General features: G+C 37.0%; 1 protein-coding gene and 1 non-coding gene across 2 annotated transcripts in view; one reads left to right on the top strand and one right to left on the bottom strand.

The window, feature by feature from the left end:
* Nucleotides 1-239: 239 nt before the first annotated feature.
* LOC138088861 (small nucleolar RNA SNORD87) lies at nt 240-326 on the top strand. The gene has a single exon (XR_011145766.1). It is a non-coding gene; the product is annotated as a small nucleolar RNA SNORD87 (small nucleolar RNA).
* A 2,625-nt stretch (nt 327-2,951) lies between these two features.
* Nucleotides 2,952-24,264, bottom strand: part of MCMDC2 (minichromosome maintenance domain containing 2) — a 35,475-nt gene continuing 14,162 nt past the window's right edge. Inside the window, exons 9-14 of the mRNA XM_068984033.1 lie at nt 21,472-21,677; nt 18,503-18,669; nt 17,818-17,997; nt 15,297-15,439; nt 9,203-9,312; nt 2,952-3,118 (exon numbers count right to left, since the gene is read on the bottom strand). Coding sequence (XP_068840134.1) covers nt 2,952-3,118; nt 9,203-9,312; nt 15,297-15,439; nt 17,818-17,997; nt 18,503-18,669; nt 21,472-21,677 — 973 coding nt within the window. The remainder of the gene's footprint in view (nt 3,119-9,202; nt 9,313-15,296; nt 15,440-17,817; nt 17,998-18,502; nt 18,670-21,471; nt 21,678-24,264) is intronic.

The following is a 24,264-nucleotide window of genomic DNA, read 5'->3' as shown; positions in this document are numbered from 1 at the left end:
AAGTGCAAATGAGAATTCACGATGAAATATATGTAATTTCTAGGTGCAGCAGTGCCTATGAGTTGAAGATGAAGATCATTGTGATAAATGTTTTCCAAAAACAGAAGATGGCTGTGAAAACACCAGGAGGACTGCTGCACATGTAACAAGGTACCAAAAGTTATAATGTTAAGTTGTGTGCTTTTTTTTGTGTGTGTGTATGGTATTGTTCCTGAGGCACAATACCAAAATACTTAATAACTGGCACAGTGATGACAAATTACCTTTTGCCGTTTACCCAGCTGAGGGTATCTTTGAAGAAATAACTTTAAGACTGAGATGCCAGTAATATATATTATGTGAATTACTCAAATCTAATGCAGTTTTTTATTAAAAAGGTTGAACTGTTCTTTTCAGCAGATAAGTACCTGCAAATGAATGTTCAAGTGCTTAGCAGTGGTGCTTAAAAACTTCATTACCTCAAGTAAGTGATTATGATTTGTCACGCAGCCACATCTGTTGACAATTTGAAAGTATCTGATAAACTCCAAAAAGCTGAGGCCATTTCCTTTCCTGTTTAAGGTGCCTTCGTGTGTCAGGTGTATGACTTTCAAGTTTTGAGTATGGAATGATTTTCACTGTTGGTTTCTGGTTTCTCCCCCAGAGGTGTGGCACACGACGTTTTCGAAGGAAAAATGAAGAGTTGTTCAAGAAGACGTGCATTAAAGCGAGTGACAAAAATTAAAATTTTATATAACGGTTATCTCACAATAAATTATGCAGAAAAATACATCTTCGAATGATTTTAATTGCTGGTCAATAAAGTCTGTTCTCTTTAAAATGTATCAGGTCTTTAAATAGCTTCATTTTCATAGTTAATGGTCAGACTTGTTTTTAAAGTACTTTAGGGATACTATATTCTTGTCAACAACCAGCTTCTCTGGATAGTGATTCCTTTTGAAGTGGCAGGTGGCTGGCAGCTGGGGAGGCATTTTTAGTACATCCAGTTCTCACTCCCCTTTTTTGCCTTAGGGGGTTTCTGCAGAGGTTAATCATTATGTACTAGATAACTGAGGGCCCCCCCTTCAGAACCTCTGTGTATCTGAAAAACAAGCACAGTTGACCCTTGAATGACAGAGGGGTTTAGGGGCCCCAACCCTTCTCAGCATCAAACATCCAAGTATAGCTTTATAGTCCACCATTTGTATCCAAGGTTCCACATCCTCCGGTTCAATAAGCTGTAGATTGTATAGTATAGTATGTGTTTACTGAAAAAAAAAAAAAACCCACCCTGTATGTGGTGGACTCATGTAGTTCAAATGTGTTCAAAGGTATACTAGTTGAAATTTTCTCAACTCCTTAAATGACGCCTTGCAAGTAAAGGTTTCACCTGTGACCTACAGATTTTTTTAAATTTTAATTTTATTCTTGGTTTGCTTTTACATTTATGAATTAAAAAGGGATCTGGGAGTTAATTTAAGGAAAATTACAATTTTTCCTAATTCTAGTATACATACTAGTATGCTCGATTAAAGCAAGTAGTGACAGTCCAGTCTGTCCAGGGCATGCGAATTTGACAACAACTGAAATCCTATCAAGATGATCTAAATTTAGCTGAATCTTGTTTTTCCCCTTTTGTGTCCCACAGTACATAAAATCCTTGCTTTTATCAGGGTTATAATTTCAGTTTGGTAAATCAGTATAAAGTGTACAGCAATATCTTTATAATGCCTTACCATCAGGGGTGACATTTGAAAACAATTTTCACCTGTATTTGATACTAGTCCTTTTCATCAACAGAATCTGAACACTTCACAATTAATTGTAAAGAGGATGCCATTTTATAGATCGTAGTTTTATAAAGAAATGTGTTTTGCCTTCATCTCAAGGAACGAAAAACAAACCTAAATACATAAACCACAAAGTAAAGTCCTTAATTTGTGATATATACATTTTTTTTAAAGATGAGGTTTGCCTGCTGAAAACACTATAGTCTCTGAGACTAGTGGATATTCAATAAATACAGCTGAATGAATGGCTAGGAAGTAAAATAATAAATGATGAGTCAAAGTCCTCTAGACAGAGCTGTGTACCTTCATGGTTAAACTCCATGAAGTACCCATTTCTACAAAATGATGTGTGATAGTGTCTTGGTTGATAAGGTGGCAATTTTGTGATGACATTTTCCTTTTAGTGAGTACTCTTTTACTAAAACTTTGAAAAGGTTTTGGGGATTTTATAAGTATATTTTCTCATCATGTCCCTACCTTTTCAGAGTAGATATCGTCCCTCTAAAAATGAAGACAGGGTTTGAAAATTGGTTTGTTTGCATTTTGGTATCTTGCAACTGGGTTTAAGGAGCCAGTTACTGCTCCTCAATTCAGTGTAGTTTTTTTTTCATTTAACCTGGTTTAAAAATGGAAAATTTCCAAAGCCTTTTCTTATCCTAAAATTAAGGTTTCTAAAACAATGTAATAGATATGACAATATCTAGTAAAGCATGAAAAGTTCTTAAATTGAAGGTTTTTGGTTATATAAATGCTGTTGTTTACCCATCAATTTGTCAAGTTCACAAATAACGGAAAAAATGGTTTTAACTTTGAATGTAAATATTTAAAGTGTTATTGCCATCTTGAGGCAAATAGAGGGAACTACACAAAAACACAAAACTTACCTTTTTTTTTCATTTCTTAGTTTGTAACATTCTTTATATTTTAATCTGTGGGCCACTGGTATACTAGGCTAACCAGAAGTTGTTTTTTTTTAAATCAAATTCTAACATAAATTTCTGCTGCTGGCTTTGAGATTTGGATTAGTGTTTATTCCATTACCAATTTGAAGAAATATTTTATATTTTTTAAGATAACATTCTAATGTATCCTACACAATGTAGGTACATTCTAATGTACGTACACACAAGATTGCCTTCCAATACTTAAAAAGGAATGAAGAAAAAAATTTCCTCAGACTGCCTATTCATCACTAGCAAAAATAGCTGTCCCAGGTCCATATGTGGCAATAAACTGCTGGAGCTGTTGTTGGCACTCACTCAGAAAGACATCCCTTTGCTCTAAATATTCTTCATTATACTGTTCAAATGGAAACACTGCATTTGGAGCAACACAAAATACAGCGGCCCCTAAGTGAAGAAGGAGAAAGTAAAAATGAGAAATTCTTCAAATGCTAAATGTGAAGGCATACTTTCAACAAAAAAGTTTATGCCTGCATTCAGGTTGCTAGGCATAAAAACAATAATTGGTATTGATTTCACTTTAAATAAGCCTCAAATGGGCAGTTGCACTGCCTGAAAAACCTGTTTCTCTTCTAGCACACTTTATCTACCCACCCCCGCCCCCACCAATGACTATTATATTCCATTCTGTTCCCCTCAAACCGAGGCCTTTACCTTCACACATGCTCTAGATCCTATCTTCTCCTTTTGAAAGACTTCATGCTTCTTTCTATAGTGTCATTAGTTTACTTTCTACTGCACATCATATGAACTATTATCTTCCATCTTAAAAAAAAACCCTTCCTGGACCACACATCCGTCTCTAGCTAATACTCTTCATCTTCATAGTCAAACATCTCAAAGTTTGTGTGTGCTATCTCCATAGCCTCACTTCCTACCCCACCCAAATCCCAACTCCATCGAAACAGCTCGAATCATGACCATCCACAACCTCTAGATGCCAAATCTGATCTTATTCAAATTCTCAACACATGATACAGTTGACCACTCCACTACTTTATTGAAAGACTTTTTTCTTGACTTCTCTAATACAACTGCTTCTCAGTCTCATTAGTTAAGTCCTCCCCCTCAACTTCTTTTGTAAATACTGGGATTCTTCAAAGGCAGTCCTGTGGTTCTCTGTATAGTCTCTCTCAGTGATTTCATCCACTCCGTGGCTTTGAGTACCATCTCTGTACTGATGATACCTAAATTATATTTTTAGTTTAAAACTCTCTCCTAAACCCCAGATTATTGTATCTGTCTACTGATATCTCTCTAGGATGTCTTAAACTTGTACCTATAATTTGATTCTCCACCCAATTCGCTTACTCCTTGGAAGAAAAGTTATGACCAACCTAGACAGCATATTCAAAAGCAGAGACATTACTTTGCCGACTAAGGTCCGTCTAGTCAAGGCTATGGTTTGTCCAGTGGTCATGTATGGATGTGAGAGTTGGACTGTGAAGAAGGCTGAGCACCGAAGAATTGATGCTTTTGAACTGTGGTGTTGGAGAAAACTGTTGAGAGTCCCTTGGACTGCAAGGAGATCCAACCAGTCCATTCTGAGGGAGATCAGCCCTGGGATTTCTTTGGAAGGAATGATGCTAAAGCTGAAACTCCAGTACTTTGGCCACCTCATGCGAAGAGTTGACTCATTGGAAAAGACTTTGATGCTGGGAGGGATTGGGGGCAGGAGAAGAAGGGGACAACCGAGGATGAGATGGCTGGATTGCATCACTGACTCGATGGACGCAAGTCTGAGTGAACTCCAGGAGTTGATGATGGACAGGGAGGCCTGGTGTGCTGCGATTCATAGGGTCGCAAAGAGTCAGACACGACTGAGCGACTGAACTGTACTGTAACTGTACCCCTGACCCAACAAGCTGGGTTTTGAAGAGGTGGAGGAACCAGAGATCAAATTGCCAACATCCGCTGGGTCATCAAAAAAGCAAGAGAGTTCCAGAAAAACATCTATTTCTGCTTCACTGACTATGCTAAAGCCTTTGACTGTGTGGATCACAAAAACTGTGAAAAATTCTTAAAATGATGGGAACACCAGACCACTTTACCTGCCGCCTCAGAAACCTGTATGCAGGTTAAGAAGCAACAGTTAGAACTGGACATGGAACAACAGACTGGTGCAAAATTGAGAAAGGAGTACAACAAGGCTGTATATTGTCATCCTGCTTATTTAACTTCTATGTAGAGTACATTATGTGAAATGCTGGGCTGGAAGACACACAAGCTGGAATAGAAATTTCTGGGATAAATATCAATAACCTCAGATATGCAGATGATACCATTAATGGCAGGAAGCAAAGAGGAACTAAAGAGCCTCTTGATGAGAATGAAAAAGCTGGCTTGAAAGTCAACATTCAAAAAGCTAAGTACATGGGATCCGGTCCTATCACTTCCTGACAAATAGAAGGGGGAAAAGTGGAAGCAGTTACTGATTTTATTTTCTTGGGCTCCAAAATCACTGCATATGGTAACTGCAGCCATGAAATTAAAAGACGCTTGCTCTTTGGGAAAAAAAGCTGTGACAAACCTAGACAGCATATTAAAAAACAGGGACATCACTTTGCCAACAAAGGTCCATATAGTCAAAGCTATGGTTTTTCCAGTAGTCAGGTACAGATGTGAGAGCTGGATCATGAAGGCTGAGTGCCAAAGAACTGATGCTTTCAAATTGTTGTGTTGGAGAAGACTCGAGAGTCCCTTGGACTGCAAGGAAATCAAACCAGTCAGTCCTAAAGGAAATCAACCCTGAATATTTATTGGAAGGACTATTGCTGAAGCTCTAATACTTTGGCCACCTGATGAGGGGCCAACTCATTGGAAAAGACCCTGATGCTGGGAAAGACTAAAGGCAAAAGGAGAAGGGGGTAGCAGAGGATGAGATGGTTAGATAGCATCACCAACTCAATGGACATGAACCTGAGCAAACTTCAAGAGAGAATGGAGGACAGAGGAACCTGGCATCCTACAGTCCATGGGGTTGCAAAGAGTCAGACTTGACTTAGGGAATGGAACGGCAACAACAACTGGACCCAAGCTTTTCTCTTTCTTTCTAGTCTTGGTAAATGGGAACATGATCCACTCAGTTGCTCAAGGCAGAAACCTGAGAGTTTTCTTTAATTCTTCCTTCTCTCCACTGCCCCAACTCCTAAATCCAGTTCACAAGCACAGGTATCGGTTTTTGCATCCTAGAAAAACATCCCTGAGTAGGGCTTATTTTCCTGTCTTTAAAGTAACACTTAATGGAGTTCTTAACATCATTTTGCTTAAGACTTAAAAAAAGAATATACCTCACTGACACTCATTATGGAAACAAAAAGTAACTAAAGGAAAAACTTCACATAGCTTTATTTCCCTCAACAAAAGCTTTATTAAATGCTTCAGTAAAGTCTTGATAGATAGTTATCAAGCGAAAATAGCCATATTCAGTCACAGGAGTCCTGAACATTGTAGTAAGATAGTTCTACAACAAATTCAAATTCAAAAACATACATTTTTATCTTCTTACTGAAATCTAGTTTTGAATTAACATTTTGATGGTGATAGTTTGTCACAGTAAAATTGGCATCATTTTTTCTTCATAGTACATAATGTCTTAAATTTTATCAAGTATATTTTAAAATACAGAATAAGAATTTAAAGATAAAGCAAATTACAAACAAAAATACATATCCTTATTTATTGCTGGTTGGGAACAACTGATTTTCTTTTTTGGTGAGTGAATGTGTTAGTTGCTCCATCATGTCTGACTCTTTGCAACCTCATGGACCGTAGCCTGCAAGGCTCCATTGTCCATGGGATTTCCCAGGCAAGAATACTGGAGTGGGTTGCCATTTCTTTCTTCAGGGAATCTTCCTGACCCAAGGATTGAACCCAGGTCTCCTACATTGCAGGCAGACTCTTAACTGTCTGAGCCACCAGGGAAGTTCTTAATTCAGGATAATAACTAACATTTTCTGAGGGTCATGAAACTCTCAGACATACTCCATAAAACTTAATGATTCCTCTTCCTAAGCAAGAAGGTAGAAAGCAAATACAGATACAAATTCACATGTAACTTAGGGATTCACAAGCCCCTAGGACACTCTCAGTATCCATGGATCCTAGGTTAAGAATTCTTGACTGAGATAAGAACAAAGTTCTAATGTTCTAATGGATGTCTGTGAAAAATTATTATAAATTGAATCTGAAGCAAATTAAAACACTAAATATATACACACAGAAAAGTCGGTGTTAATACTTTATTGCCCAGGGCTGGAACTGAAAATAGAGTAAAAATCTCACTAAAATGGAGTCAGGAGACCAGAAGGGGGAGCTCTCATACAGGTAGGTACCTCTCAACATCAATATAGATCCCAACAGGAAGAAACATATCTTGCCTCTCCAACAAGAAGCGACACTACTCTAGTACCACCAGCAGGAGGAAGGAAGATTTGAAAGATTTTTCTCCTTGCCTGGCAACAGCTCTGCCAAAGAGAGACTGTCACAATGTATCCAATGAAAAGACACTAAACTTGGAACTCCCAGTTTTCTCCAATGGACTTTCTGTTACAACCCTCTGAATTGTTCTTCTCTATAGAAGAGTTTCTTTTCCTTTGCTTTACCAGACTTATATGTTAGTTACCAGATTTGTGATGTCCTGAATCGCTATTCTTTCCTGCTCCTGAATAAAAACCATTTTCCTGGTAAAATAACTGGCTGTTTTATTGTTATGTTAGCAGACCCAATGTTTGAAGGATAGTATATCTCATCAAAATTAACGTCTCATAATAATACAAATTGCCAATATCTGGTGGATCATCAAAGGGCCAGAGAGTTCCAGAGAAACATCTATTTCTGTTTTATTGACTAGGCTAAAGCCTTTGACTGTGTGGATCACAATAAACTGGAAAATTATGAAAGAGATGGGAATACCAGACCACCTGACCTGCCTCTTGAGAAAGCTGTATGCAGGTCAGGAAGCAAAAGTTAGAACTGGACATGAAACAACAGACTGGTTCCAAATAGGAAAAGGAGTACGTCAAGGCTGTATATTGTCACCCTGCTTCTTTAACTTATATGCAGAGAACATCGTGAGAAATACTGGGCTGGATGAAGCACAAGCTGGAATCAAGATTGCCAGGAGAAATATCAATAACCTCAGATATACAGATGACACCACCCATATGGCAGAAAGTGAAGAGGAACTAAAAAGCCTCTTGATGAAAGTGAAACAGGAGAGTGAAAAAGTTGGCTTAAAGCTCAACATTCAGAAAACGAAAATCATGGCATCTGGTCCCATCACTTCATGGCAAATAGATGGGGAAACAGTGGAAACAGTGGCTGACTTTTTGTGGGGGGAGGGGGCTCCAAAATCACTGCAGATGGTGATTGCAGCCACAAAATTAAGATGCTTACTCCTTGGAAGGAAAGTTATGACCAACCTAGATAGCATATTCAAAAGCAGAGAAATTACTCTGTCAACAGAAGTCTGTCTAGTCAAGGCTATGGTTTTTCCAGTGGTCATGTATGGATGTGAGAGTTGGACTATGAAGAAAGCTGAGCACCAAAGAATTAATGCTTTTGAACTGTAGTGTTGGAGAAGACTCTTGAGAGTCCCTTGGACTACAAGGAGATCCTACCAGTCCATCCTAAAGGAGATTAGTCCTGGATATTCATTGGAAGGACTGACGTTGAAGCTGAAACTCCAATACTTTGGCCACCTGATGTGAAGAGGTGACTCATTTGAAAAGACCCTGGTGCCAGGAAAGATTGAAGACAGGAGGAGAAGGGGATGACAGAGGATGAGATGGTTGGATGGCATCACTGACTCAATAGACATGAGTCTGGGTAAACTCCAGGAGTTGGTGATGGACAGGGAGGCCTGACGTGCTGCAGTTCATGGGGTCGCAAAGAGTCGGACACAACTGAGTGACTGAACTGAGCTGAATAATTCAAAAAGAACTTTATAAGGATAATTCTCTTTACTCTCACCTTTAACAGCTCTTTTTAGATTTTTATTAGTAAAACCATAATAAGCTCCTTTGATTTCAGATAATTAAATGCTATAGTCGCAGTATTATAACTAGTAATTCAGAAAAGGTGGTGATACAAGTTGATCGTATTTTTTCTGGCTTAGTGTCTAATTCCACTGTGGGGGATTTGCTTGACAATTATATGTTGCATGCTAATGTAAAAGGGAGATAAATTTAAAATCATTTCATGCATCATATTAAGCACTTTTTCAGAATTTTCTAAGCAATGCAAAAGTTAAAGTATAGGAATAACCATGGATGATTAGGAACTTAATATCAGATAATGATAAGACCTGTAAACAATAATTAAATGTTTAAATTCAAACTGGACTTATCTTGTAAAAATTTATTATTCTTTAAAATAATATTTAATATATATGTAACATCTTAACAGATTAAAAATCTTTAAGTTTAAATATAATTATTTATAGTGATCATTAATAACTTAATAGGTTACCATATTTCAATGTTAGAGATGTTTCAAATAATAAGGCTGCAATTAGTACATCTTCTTTAAGCACTTTATTCCTTAAGTTCAGTCGAGCATGGGCTTCAGATAGGGAAACTCTAAAAGAGAAAATTGAGGCCAATCAAAATATGCTGATATTATAAAGACAATATATATTTTGGCAAGAAAAAAACAAGATATGTGTGAACATAAGCCACACCTTAAAGATCAGCATATTCTTATTTTAAAAACAATTTTAGTTTCTTTACAAAGCATTTTTTTTCTACCAAGTTGAATAGACTGTTTCAGAATGAGGAAGTCTCCTGATTTGTTATCAAAGAATTGGCTTTTATCCTGGTTTTTCTTTATTATTCTACACATTACCCTCCCCAAGTTCTGTTCAGTTAAATACACAGCTAGAAAATTAACTAAATATCTCTTACAGACACATCCTTGGTCTTTTCTCCCAGTTCTTAACCCACTGGAAGTCCTCACAGAATCTTGAAATTTCCGTGTTGAAGAGATTTTAGAAAGCAAATTTCAACATCCCATCAGATAACTGAATTTTCTATACAGCATCCCAGGATACTTATTATTTGGTCTCTTTTGAACTTACCCTAGGATTCACCGAGAATCGGAAAGCAATCCATTCCTTTATTATTTTTAAGCTAGCTTTAAGGCACTTGAATGATTGTTGCACATGGGAATCAGAAAATCTGAACTATGTCTTTAGAAATTTACTAGCTGTGTGAGTTTGTATGAATCATTTAATTTCTGAGATTTTTTTTGAAGCTCTGCTATAAAATGGGGATAATAAAAATTAATAGGGTTATTGTGATTTCAAATAACACACTTGAAAATTTGGGGACTCACCCACAAAGATTATATAAATGTAAACTGAAATTGGTTTCACTGCAATTTACACCCACTGGTCTCTGTTTTGTCCTCTGGGATTACAAAACAAATCTAACACTTTTAAACGGGACAGCTCTTCAGATATTCAAAGACAACTATTCTAGTTGCTCCATAGTTTATTTTCCCCAAGATAAATATTCCTAGTTCTATTTTTCTTTTGGCCACATTCCACAGCATACAGGATCTTAGTTCCCTGACCAAGAAACCTGCACCCCCTGCTTTGGAAGTGTAAGGTTATAACCACTGGACCACCAGGGAAGTCCCTCCTAGTTTTTTTAATATGTCATGTGACATCATTTTCATGCCCTTTATCATCCTGGCTGTGTCCTCCCTGATACTGAATCAAATCACGTTAGTACTATACTGTGACCAAATTTGGTTAATATTCCTTTTCAGTATAGTACTAAGGTGTGATTTGATCAGTAGAGAAGACCTGGGGCAGAATAAGCATTTTCTCACTCTTGATACTATGTTCTATTAATACAACCCCAAATCACAGTATTATTTACAGCCCTATTACATTACTTATTCATATTAAACATAAAAACATGAAATCTCAAATCTTTTTCATATTAAGGCAGATCACCCCTTTCCCATGCATTCAGTATCAGGGAGGTTGGGACCTAATTAAAGACATTCAGTTCAGTTCAGTCGCTCAGTCGTGTCCAACTCTTTGCGACCCCATGAATCACAGCACGCCAGGCCTCTCTGTCCATCACCAGCTCCTGGAGTTCACTCAAACTCATGTCCATCGAGTCGGTGATGCCATCCAGCCATCTCTGTCGTCCCCCTCTCCACCTGCCCCCAATCCCTCCCAGCATCAAGGTCTTTTCCAATGAGTCAACTCTTCACATGAGGTGACCAAAGTATTGGAGTTTCAGCTTCAGCATCAGTCCTTCCAAAGAACACCCAGGACTGATCTCCTTTAGGATGGACTGGTTGGACCTCCTTGCAGTCCAACACTCTGAAGAGTCTTCTCCAACACCACCGTTCAAAAGCATCAATTCTTCGGCATTCAGCTGTCTTCACAGTCCAACTCTCACATCCATACATGACCACTGGAAAAACCATAGCCTTGACTAGACAGACCTTTGTTCGCAAAGTAATATCTCTGCTTTTCAATATGCTATCTAGGTTGGTCATAACTTTCCTTCCAAGGAGTAAGCGTCTTTTAATTTCGTGGCTGCGATCACCATCTGCAGTGATTTTGGAGCTCCAAAAAATAAAGTCTGACACTGCTTCCACTGTTTCCCCATCTATCTGCCATAAAGTGATGGGACCAGATGCCATGATTTTCGTTTTCTGAATGTTGAGCTTTAAGCCAACTTTTTCACTCTCCTGTTTCACTTTCGTCAAGAGGCTCTTTAGTTCCTCTTCACTTTCTGCCATAAGGGTGGTGTCATCTGCATATCTGAGGTTACTGATATTTCTCCTGGCAATCTTGATTCCAGCTCGTGCTTCTTCCAGCCCAGCGTTTCTCATGATGTACTCTGCATATAAGTTAAATAAGCAGGGTGACAATATACAGCCTTGATGTACTTCTTTTCCTATTTGGAAATGGAAATATTTGGAACAGGTTGTTCCATGTCCAGTTCTAACTGTTGCTTCCTGACCTGCATACAGGTTTCTCAAGAGGCAGGTCAGGTAGTCTGGTATTCCTATCTCTTTCAGGATTTTCCACAGTTTATTGTGGTCCACACAGTCAAAGGCTTTGGCATAGTCAATAAAGCAGAAATAGATGTGTTTTTTTCAAACTCTCTGGCTTTTTCGATGATCCAGTAGATGTTGGCAATTTAATCTCTGGTTCCTCTGCCTTTTCTAAAACCAGCTTGAACATCTGGAAGTTCACGATTCATGGATTGCTGAAAGCCTGGCTTGCAGAATTTTGAGCATTACTTTGCTAGCGTGTGAGATGAGTGCAATTGTGCTGTAGTTTGAGCATTCTTTGGCATTGCCTTTCTTTGGGATTGGAATGAAAACTGACCTTTTCCAGTCCTGTGGCCACTGCTGAGTTTTCCAAATTTGCTGGCATATTGAGTGCAGCACTTTCACAGCATCATCTTTCAGGATTTGAAATAGTTCAATTGGAATTCCATCACCTCCACTAGCTTTGTTCGTAGTGATGCTTTCAAAGGCCCACTTGACTTCACATTCCAAGATGTCTGGCTCTAGGTGAGTGATCACACCATTGTGATTATCTGGGTCATGAAGATCTTTTTTGTACAGTTCTTCTGTGTATTCTTGCCACCTCTTCTTAATATCTTCTGCTTCTGTTAGGTCCATACCATTTCTGTCCTTTATCAAGCCCATCTTTGCATGAAATGTTCCCTTGGTATCTCTGATTTTCTTGAAGAGATCTCTAGTCTTTCATTTTCTATTGATTTCCTCTATTTCTTTGCATTGATCACTGAGGAAGGCTTTCTTATCTCTCCTTGCTATTCTTTGGAACTCTGCATTCAGATGCTTATGTCTTTCCTTTTCTCCTTTGCTTTTCACTCTCTTCTTTTCACAGCTATTTGTAAGGCCTCCTCAGACAGCCATTTTGCTTTTTTTTCATTTCTTTTCCATGGGGATTGTATTGATCCCTGTCTCCTATACAATGTCACGAACTTCTGTCCATACATTACATTTGTCCTATTAATTTTCTTGTTGCTAGACTAAAATAATAATTTGAGTCTGTGAAGATCTCTCCAGAGTTGCTTATTTACAGATTTAATTATCATGTTCCTGATGTCCTCACCCAAACTTCTTCTAAAAATTTTGACTGGGACAGAATATATATACAGCTTTTCAGGGAAAGCAAAGAGCACTGTTCAGCTCCACTTCTCTAGAAAAGCATGAAAGTGAAAATCACTCAGTCGTGTCCAACTTTTTGCAACCAGGCCAGAATACTGGAAAGGGTAGCTTTTCCCTTCTCCAGAGGATCTTCCCAACCCAGGGATCAAACCCAGGTCTCCCACATTGCAACAGGATTTTTACCAGCTGAGCCACAAGGGAAGCCCAAGAATACTGGAGTGAATACACTTCCCCTTCTCCAGGGCATCTTCCCAACCCAGGGCTCAAACCAGGATCTCCTGCATTGCAGGTGGATTCTTTACCAGCTGAGCCACAAGGGAAGCCCAAGAATACTGGAGTGGGTAGCCTATCCCTTCTCCAGGAGATCTTCCTGATCCAGGAATCGAACTGGGGTCTCCTGCATTGTAGGGAGATTAAGCATGACTGGTGTTAATAGGTACCTGTCTATAGAAGCAGGAGAAAAAGTCAAGGTTTATGACTCTTCTGAGAAGTGCTTCATTTACTTGACTATTTTATAAGACCCATTTCCATCTCTAGTATTTATTTCTACAAGAGGAAAAAGTAGAGTTGTCATACTAAACTTAATTCTGTCTTATTCTTGGATTGGTAGAGTCAAATGTAAACTGAGGCTATGTGAGTTTAAATTAAAAATATCTTTTTAAGACAGAGAAAAAGCAAATGAGATAATAGGGCTTTCAAACCTTTTAAGCTCTGAGTATTGAGTATTTGAAATATTACTTCAGAAAACAGCATTATATAATTCTGTTTGCCATTTTAAAACATCACAGTTAATTTCTACCTTCCCTTTCTGTCGCAATTTTTTAGTTCTATGGAGATAGAGTTGGAGAAATTAACTAAACATATTTATCTCTTTTAGTCCTATACTTGACATTTCCTATCAGTCCTCCACTTGTCTTATTTTATACTGCAGTCATAACAAGATATTTATTTATTTAATAGATTATTTTTACCCCTGGTCCTACTTCATAATTTGGGTTGAGATTACATATTAATCTATATTAAATGGAATAATGGCTATCAACAGGGGACTGTTTAAATTATGGAATAGCCACATCATAACACAGTAAAACTGTAAGGGAACTATTAAAACAGAATGAGGCAATTCTTTATGTGTTAATAGTAAGATATCATGAGATGTATGCATGATTCCATTTGGGCAAAAAGAGAATATCAATATGGCTACATATGTATTTATGTATTATAAAAATATTTTTATATAATATGTTAAATAACATATTAATCTAAAAATATAACATTTAAATAAAATATGTACTTAATATACATCATATATTTAAACTATATATTTGTATATGCTAGTATCTGAACGGGTAATTCATGAAAGGACACACAAAACCTGTTAGCAGGGATCATCTCCAGGGAGTGAGATAATCACAGGTAGGGTTAGCAAGGGACTTAACTCATTATTTTAGACTTTTCTTTCACTATGTCCATACTTTACTTTTATAATTAAAATTAGTTTTAAAACACTTCTCAAGGAACAATAGTACTTGAGTGTACTAAAGTGTTTAAAAGTACAAAGAATAACAAATTTTTTTCTAAGCTCAACTATAAAATATCTAGAAAGTCAACTGACTCAATGGACACTAGTTTGAGTAAGCTCTGGGAGTTGGTGATGGATAGGGAGGCCTGGCGTGCTGCAGTCCATGGGGTCTCAAAGAGTCGGAAACGACTGAGTGACTGAACTGAACTGAAATGAACTGAACTGAACTGAACCACATTTTAAAAAAATAATCATTTGCATTAAAAAATTCAGTGCATTTTTTCCAGATGTACCTGATACCAGGTATCCAATAAAAAGTAGTTTAGTGAAAACAAATTGTTGGAGGTTCAAACGATGTGAGGTTATAACAGAAGAAATAATTAAGTTACCTTAAATTCTTTTGGAACAAAGTATATTGTAAATCAACCACCCAGCAATCAAAAAACAAGTGAGACAGTTAATTAAACGCATCATTTAAAAGTAAATAATGGGGGCTTCCCTGGTGGCTCAGTGGTAAAGAATCTGCCTGCCAATGCAGAAGATACAGGTTCGATCCCTAGTCCAGGACAATCACATATGCAGCACAGCAAGTAAGCCTCTGGATCACAACTACTGAGCCTATGCTCTAGAGCTGGGGAGCCACAACTACTGAGCCTTCACGTCGCAGCCACTGAAGCCCATGAGATCTAGAGTACATGCTCCGCAAGAAGAGAAGCCACTGCAATGAGAAGCTTGTGTACCTCAACTAAAGAGTAGCCCCCACTCTCTGCAACTAGGGTAAACCCCACACAAGGAGAACCCAGCACAGCCAAAAAAAAGGTAAACAAAGATTTTTTAAAGTCAGTAATGATTTTAAAATTGGATACTTACAAATATTTTAATGCAGATGCTGACAGTTTTGATCCATATATAGAATCTGTTCTGATTCTGCGACTTGCTAGGTAATAGCCATGAATCATTCTTTCTGCCTCCAAGCTGAATTCGACATTCAAATTTTTTGCAAAAGCAAGCAGCTAAATCGAAAGTGTGAAAATTCAAGAAATTCAAACTTTATTAAGAGAACCTATATTACAAAAATCCAAATATGGTCATTTTATTTTTTAAAGTTTGCATACTTTATTTACATCAAAACTGATTAAATATATGAGCCATCCAAAGCCATTGAGCACTTTAAATCATATTATACTTACAAAGAATATTACAGTCTACCCAGAATAACCTATTCTTCCCTCTTAGTGCAGAAATGTTCTGTGCAATGTATTTGAATGACTGTCAAGTCTTTGCTTCCAGTGGAATAGAGGCTTACTCAGAGCCTTCTAGTGGGAGACAGCTCCCCTCAGAATCTCATTTTGCTTTGAATAGTCTTAATTTTCTGACAGTTTATTTCTAGAAAACTTTCTCTCATTGGCCTTCTTCCTTCCCTTCCTTCCTTTTAAAAAACACATCTAAAGACCAGCGATGTGGGAAGTACTGTGTTAACTACTATGAAGATGGGCCTTGAAAATTCAGAAAGATTTTGGGTAGAAAATAAGCCCTCAACTTAATGATTATCACTGTTTTCTCTGAGTTTTGTGCTTTCTTTCTGACTGATGCCCAGTTCCTCAAGTCCTTATTCTATGACACCATTTCCAGACTTTTCACCATTCACCATTTCTTTTGTTTCTGTGAGTTGTAAAACCAGAAAAACAACAGGAGGAAACAAAAAAGAAAAACCATCCATAATAAAGTTGCTATTAACTATTATATCTGTATTTTAAATATAACTTTTTAAAAAGATCTGGATATGTCCTGGGTTGGATATGTCCTGTCTTTATTTTTCTTGCATTCCACAATTCCCTCCAGGCCTTCAGAACAGAACAATACTATCAATAACATTGATAGCTCTCTCTAGGTTTTATGCTATGGGGTCACAGTGATAAGACATCCACATGCCCCTTCATAAAAGACCTGTTGTCTCTGCTATTGGGAATGTAGCACAGGAGCCAGCGTTGGCCTCCAGTTATCAACTTCTTCAACAGTTGCCTAATCTTTATGACTACATAATATAATTTTTGCTCCAGTCGACAGATCTTCTCATAGTTTTCCATGTGTACTCATCTCTACTTTTATGTCTTTGCTCTTATTTTTAGCTTTTTTTTTTTGGAATGTCCATCCTTCCTGTCACTTAAATCTTACCTTTTGTTTTCTTTTTTTCCTTCTTGTAAAATTTAGTTTTAATTGGAGGATAATTTAAATCTTATCTTTTCTTAAGGCACAACTAAAGTCTCACCACCTTTCCGGTTATTCCTAACTCTTGCATTCTACTTGATACCTTCCTTTCTGAAGTCATGCAATACTTATAGTCAGCACCACCTAACACAACTTTAAATTGTCCCTTGTTTCATATATCTCAATTAAATGATAAACTAAGCAAGAAAAATGTACATTTCTAGGAGAATATAAAAGAACAGAAAGAGGCTCATCTATATTAAGTACTCAGTAAATGCCTGACTAATTAATAAATCCATAGATTTTTTTGTTTGTTTTTCAGGGAAAAACTGGGCAAAAATTTTTCCAGGTTATTAGCATGTCTATATCATTTAGTACCCCAGTTCCTAAAGATTAATTGCCTTTTTTTATACACACTAAAACAAATGAAAAGACCTTATTTTATCATAAATATTGTTCTTTTTCTGTTTTAATCTATGTGAATAAACTCCACCTTTCAACCTTTTATCCATGCAATTTGGGCTTCAAAAAAAGGCTGATATGAACAAAAAATTTACTGACCTGTGGATTCCCACTTCCCAGCATTACAGGCCATTTAGCTATCCTACACAGACACTTTACTCTATTGTGGACAGATTTCTCAACAGTTAATATTAAAAGGGCTTCACTTGTAAATACTTGAGTACCTTTAATAGCTATTAGAGTCATTACTAAATCTGCATCATCCAGCTCTCAGGTTCTCTGAACATGCCACACATGTTTTCAGGTCAAGACATTAAAATAAATGGGTTTGTGAGTCATGATACATACTCCCTATAGTCAGAACTATTCCCTTTGAATAGTCTGTAAAATGTAAAAAACTGTGTATCTAGAAAGCCTCTCATCATAATGTTTTATAAAAATATTCTATTTTGAATGTTTTAATGGAAAGATAAACCATGGTGATCTGATTAGTGATTCAAAGAATAAACTCAACATTTTAATATCTATGTCCTTATAGTTTTTAATTTAATTCTGATCTAAAATATTTTCTATACAATGTCCTTAAAATGCTTAAAAGCTGAAAGCAAATTGAAACAAAAGAAAATTCTAAATAAGGAAAATTGAATGTTCAAAGGGAGTTTTATTTAAATTGAGAAACATTAACACAAATATTCATGGCACTCATTTTTTCTACCTTTACCTTTTCAAAATCTTCAGTTGTGAACTGTTTAGAAGCTAAATAAAGCAGCCCTTCAGGATCAATGGCTTTCTTTAAAGTATGTTGCACAGTTGGAAGAAGTGGGTGGCAAGAAGATGATTCGTTGCAGTTAATCAATAATGCAAAGGACTCTACAAGATTAGCTGGAATTAAACTGCAATCCTACCTCAAACAAAAATGTAGAAGGCAAATATTAAACACTGGCATTTTCACAAACACTTTAAATAATAACAAAATAAAATAATCATTACAATTATAGTTTCATAATTTAATGTAATTGACACTATAGTAATATAATTCTGTTAATAATTTAAATAATAATTATAAATAATACTTCATTTAAAGTGATTCCCAAATAGCATGGGATCTTTGTGGTAACCAATTTTTTAAAATGCTCTTTATTGAGTATTTTCTTATACATTATTCATGAAAACCTCCCCCACTACCTACTTAAATAATGATTTCTAGTGAGCAGATACCTTCTTTGTATGACTAAAAAATGAAAAATTGCAAACAACCGTGTCATTATTTAGTTCCAGGATCTGAGTAAGTATAGAAAGTAAACATAGAAATAAAAATAAAACATTGTTATTAAAAAATTGAGACTAAAATCCATGACTAAATTCCTTGAACAACATTCTAACAATAAAATACACATATACTTTACCATCTGACCAATTAGCATATTGGTTTTCTGTATATTTCTCCTTGAGGGTGAATCCATATCAAGAAAAGACCAAAAACTACACTGAACTGGAAAAGTCATTTGTTGATCCACATCATCCCCAAACTTCTTTCCCGAGATGTAGACTGTGATGCTTCTACTTTCCACAGCTAAGTCAAGAGACATTATCCATTTGTTACTTAAGTTCACTTTGGTCAATATAGCTATAAATTAATAAATGTTATTATAATGAATTTTATGACCTAAATTTTAGATAGCAAAGATACAGGAAAACTTGATGGTTTTGCAGGATATGGCTAAATTAGAGGATTTGCCATAAAAAGAAGAAGGCAAGAAAAATATCTGAATGTTTCTGTATCCCCTGACGATGAGAACCATTAGTCCAAAGCATGAAGCTGGAATTGTGGACTGGGATGAATAGGCGGAGGGTAAGGAGACTGGTAGTATCATGCAGGTTACAAAGGAGGCTGAAATTAAGCAATGTTCTTTTGTGTGGGAAAAAAAAGAAAGCAGATCATCTAAGTTAAGAATGAAAGAGGAAAAGATTGTGAGACAATACATACAATCTGGTATTTTGTGTCTGGTTCTTTAGGGGTTTTTTTGTTGGGGTGGAGGGTGGGAGGTTCCTGGTGGCTCAGTGGATAAAAAAATCTGCCTGCAGTGTGGAAGACTCAGGTTCAATTCCTGGGTTGTTAAGATCCCCTGGAGAAGAGAATGGCAACCCACTCCAGTATTCTTGCCTGGAGAATTCCATGGACAGAGGAACCTGGTGGGCTATATATAGTCCATGTGGTCACAAAGAGTTGGACATGACTGAGTGACTAACACATACACTTTGTTTTTTAAATTACTGACTTGTAGGAATTGCTTCTATGTTCTAGGTATATATGTCCTATGTCAAATAAATGTATTGCAATTATTTTCTTTTCCTTTGTTTGCCTACTCACTTTTTAAATGGCCTTTTGATGTGTATAACTTTTTAATTTTTGATGAAGTCCAATTCATCAATTATTTTCTGTTAATTGCTTTCTGGGTGTTGCCTAAAAAATCTTTGCCTACCCTGGTGGCACAAGTGGTAAAGAATCTGCCTGCAATGCAGGAGATCAAGGTTTGATCCCTGGATAGGGAAGATCCTCTGGAGAAGGAATGGCAACCCACCCCAGTGTTCTTGCCTAGAGCATCCTGTGGACAGAGGAGCCTGGTGGGCTGCTGTCCATGGGGTTGCACAGAGTTGGACACGAGTGAAGCGACTTAGCATGCATGCATGTGTTGGAGAAGGAATGGCAACCCACTCCAGTGTTTTTGCCTGGAGAATCCCAGGGACAGAGGAGCCTGGTGGGCTGCTGTCTGTGGGGTCACACAGAGTTGTACATGACTGAAGCAACTTAGCAGCAGCAGCAGCCAGTGTTCTTGCCTGCAAAACCCCATGGATAGAGGAGCTTGGCAGGCTACAGTCCATGGGGTCACAGAGTCAGACATGACTGAGCATTCACACAACACACCCTTAAATCATAAAGATTTCTCATGTTTTCTTCTAGTAGCCTTTTAATTTAAGTTTTTACATCTAGGTTTATGATTCATCTTTAATTAATTATTGTGTATAGTTGTGAGGTATGAACAAATATTATTTCTTTTCCAGATGTTCCACCATAATTTGTAGAAAAAACTTTCCCCATTTTCCTCATTGTTTTGATGTTGTGATCAAAAATCAGTTGAACATATGAGTGTGAGTCTATTTCTGCAGGCAGAGGCAATATGCTATGTCTCCTGTATATTGCTGCACATGCTTGCTGGTATGCCAAGAATGCAAAGCCCTAACTTTTCTTTGCCCAATACTTATCTCTCCATATCCTTGTTAGTTATAAATCTGGCTCAAGTAGCATCCTAATACCAAAATCAGATAAAAGATATAACAAGAAAACTACAGACCAATAGCTCTTATGAATACACAAGTAAAAATTCTCAACAAAATATTAGCAAATTAATTCAATGATGTATAAAAATAAATATACAACACAGCCAGGTAGAATTTATGTTAGGTATGCAAAGCTAGTTCAACATTTGAAAGTCAATTAATGTAATCCCCATAATATCAACAGGCTACAGAAGAAAAATCACATTATCACGTCAATAGAAGCAGAAAAAGCATTTGGTAAAATTCAACACCCTTTATTTAAAAACTCTTAGTAGATTAGGAATAGAAGGGAACACCTTCAACTTGAAAAAGAACTTCATCAAAAAACCTATAGCTGACATCATACATAATGGTGAGAAACTTGAAACTTTCCTATTAAGATCAGGAACAAGACAAGATCATGATGTTCCTTTTCACCACTGTTTTTCAACATCATCTTGAAGGTCCTAACTAGTGCAATAACACAAGAAGAGGAAATATATCTGGAAGGCAAGGCAACCCACTCCAGTATTCTTGCCTGGTGAATTCCATGAACAAAGCCTGGTGGGCTACCGTCCATGGGGTCACAAAGAGTCAGATATGACTGAGTGACTAACTCTAATACAAATTCATGTGTTACAACTGAGAGCAAAGGCTTAAACAGTGCATTTACACATTAAATTCCTGTTTTTATTTATCAAGGTAAAATGAGAAATGTCATTTAATATAATTTCTCTATTTCTAAAATGTGTACATTATAACCTCTATTGTTAGGTAAGTCCTAGGCTTCTGTGGTGGTTCAGACAGCAAAGAATCGGCCTGCAATGCAGGAAACCTGGGTTCGATCACTGGGTCAGGAAGATCTCCTGAAGGAGGGCACGGTAACCCACTCTAGTATTCTTGCCTGGAGAATCCCATGGACAGAGAAGCCTGGAGGGCTACAGTCCATAGGGTCGCATAGGGTCAAACATGACTGAAGTGATTTAGCACACTCAACTCTATGACACTGATGGAAAAGTTAAATAGGTAAAAATTAATTTGAAAAAATATTGTTTACCTGACTGGAGCTGTTCAAGTTTATCTTTTTTGTGTGAAGCCAAGTCTCCTATAAAGCAGATACCACCTTTAGCTAGCAAAGCACTGCCAGCTTGAATGCTAACTGCTCCAGTTCCATACTTATTCCTGGATAGAGTAGGGAAAATTTCAGTAGAGACTGAATGACGTATACCACGGGGCACAAGGTTTATACTAAAATTCAAAAGCCTGAGGGAAAAAATAAATCATGAATTACTACTATTTAATATTTGATTTTCAGAAGTCATAATGTATAATAGCTATACAATTAGATTTAATTTGATTTAATGTTTATTGAGCACTAGTGCTAGGGATAAAAACACATAGGAGCACATGAGATTTGGTCCTCAACTTGGAAAGCTCACACCTTAGAGAGATGAAAACAAAAAAGTAAAATATGATATGATGAGTACTAAAATTATGCTGTGAGGACATCCATAAAATAACTATTTCTTCCTGGAAAAAAAATCAGAGAAAGCTATAGAGAGATGACATTTGAACCAAGACTTTCTCTTTTGATGACCTGCTTTCTTTCATTTATTCAAAACTTCTGCATTTAGGTTTTGCAAATAGTTAATCATGACTACCCCTGCTACCTATGTATCAACATAATTCTTGATACTTCCTTTTGCTTTCTAATATCTTTGCCAATTGCCTCAAGCCTCTTTGTTTCTCAAATTTAAATTATAAGAAAAGAATATGGTTAGCTTAGCTTTGCTTGTAAATCCTTGCTGCAGAAATCATAACTTGCTGGTGCAATCTACTATGATGACCAGACACACATATACAGTGCAAAAGAGGGTGAAGCAGAATCTCTTAAGAATGAACAGGTAGATGCTATAAAATGTCTAGAATATGTGTCATTCCAAGGAATTTAGGTGTTAATTTGAAGATATGTAAAATGGGTAAGATGTAGAAGGAAAATTTGCAAGTCTATAGGGCAGTGGTTCTCAACCCTAGTTCACTTTAAAATCACCTGTGGAGCCAACAGTCATGTGAAAAGATGGTCAACATAAAAAATCATCAGGGGAATGGAAATCAAAAACACAATGAGATATCACAACACACCTATCAGAATGACAGTTATCAAACACACACAAACCCAAAAACCAATTGTTGGCAAGAATGTGGATAAAGGGACCCCTTATGCACTGTTGGTAGGACTATATATTGATATAGCTTTTTATGGAGAACAGTGTGGAAATTCCTCAACAGAGTTATCATATGATACAGCAATTCCACTTCTGGACATTAATCCAAAGAAAACAAAAACATTAATTGGAAAAGATACATGCACCTCCATGTTCATTGCAGCATTATTTACAATAGCCAAAATATAGAAACAATCTAAGTGTCCATCAATAGATGAGTGGATAAAGAAGATGTGGTGTATATATATATATATAATGGAATATTACTCAGCCATAAAAACAATGAAATCTTGACGTTTGCGAAAACACAGATGGGCCTAACGGTTATTACGCTAAGATACTTTAACAAAAAAATTGCTTGGTGTCTTTAAAAAATTCCAATGCTAAGCCCTATTCCACAAAATATAATCTTTGGGGGTGAGCCACAGGCATAAATATTTTAAAAAATATTTTCCCAGATGATTCTAACAGGCAGTCAGGCTGAGAACCTAATTATATAGAACAATAGGCCTCAAAATTGGTGAATCATTGGAATTAACTGAGGAAGTTTTTGAACTACTGATAGAAGGTCACAGAGTATAAGACACAAATACAAAAATCAACACTATCTCTATATATTCAAAGCAAATACTTAAAAATAAAATTAACAAAGCACTACCACTTTAACAGCATCAACAGTTCAGTTCAGTTCATTTCAGTTGCTCAGTCGTGCCTGACTCTTTGTGACCCCATGGACTGCAGCACACCAGGCCTCCCTGTCCATCACCAACTCCTGGAGTTTACTCAAAAGCATGCCCATTGAGTCAGTGATGCCATCCAACCATCTCATCCTTTGTCATTCCCTTCTCCTCCCACCTTCAATCTTTCCCAGCATCAGGGTCTTTTCCAATAAGTCAGTTCTTTGCATCAGGTGACCAAAGTATTGGACTTTCAGCTTCAACACCAGTCCCTCCAATGACTATTCAGGACTGATTTCCTTTAGGATGGACTGGTTGGATCTCCTTGCAGTCCAAGGGATTCTCAAGAGTCTTCTCCAACACCACAGTTTAAAAGCATCAATTCTTTGGCGCTCAGCTTTCTTTATAGTCAAACTCTCACATTCATACATGACTGTTGGAAAAACCATAGCCTTGACTAGATGGACCTTTGTTGACAAAGTAATGTCTCTGTTTTTAAAATGCTGTCTAGGTTGGTCATAACTTTCCTTCCAAGGAGTCATAACTTTTCTTCTTTTAATTTCATGGCTGCAATCACCATCTGCAGTGATTTTGGAGCCCCAAAAAATAATGTCTGACACTGTTTCCACTGTTTCCCCATCAATTTACCAGGAAGTGACGGGACCAGATCCCATGATCTTCATTTTCTGAATGTTGAGCTTTAAGCCAACTTTTTCACTCTCCTCTTTCACTTTCATCAAGAGGCTCTTTAGTTTTTCTTCACTTTCTGCCATTAAGGGTGGTGTCATCTGCATATCTGAAGTTATTGATATTTTTCCTGGCAATCTTGATTCCAGCTTGTGCTTCTTCCAGCCCAGCATTTCTAATGATATACTCTGCATATAAGTTAAATAAGCAGGGTGACAAAACACAGCTTTGATGCACTTGTTTTCCTATTTGGAAATGGAA

Source organism: Capricornis sumatraensis, chromosome 11, assembly GCF_032405125.1.
Source record: "Capricornis sumatraensis isolate serow.1 chromosome 11, serow.2, whole genome shotgun sequence".
Classification (NCBI taxonomy): domain Eukaryota; kingdom Metazoa; phylum Chordata; class Mammalia; order Artiodactyla; family Bovidae; genus Capricornis; species Capricornis sumatraensis.
Note: the sequence above shows the minus strand (reverse complement) of the source record. Positions and strands in the feature narration are given on the sequence as shown.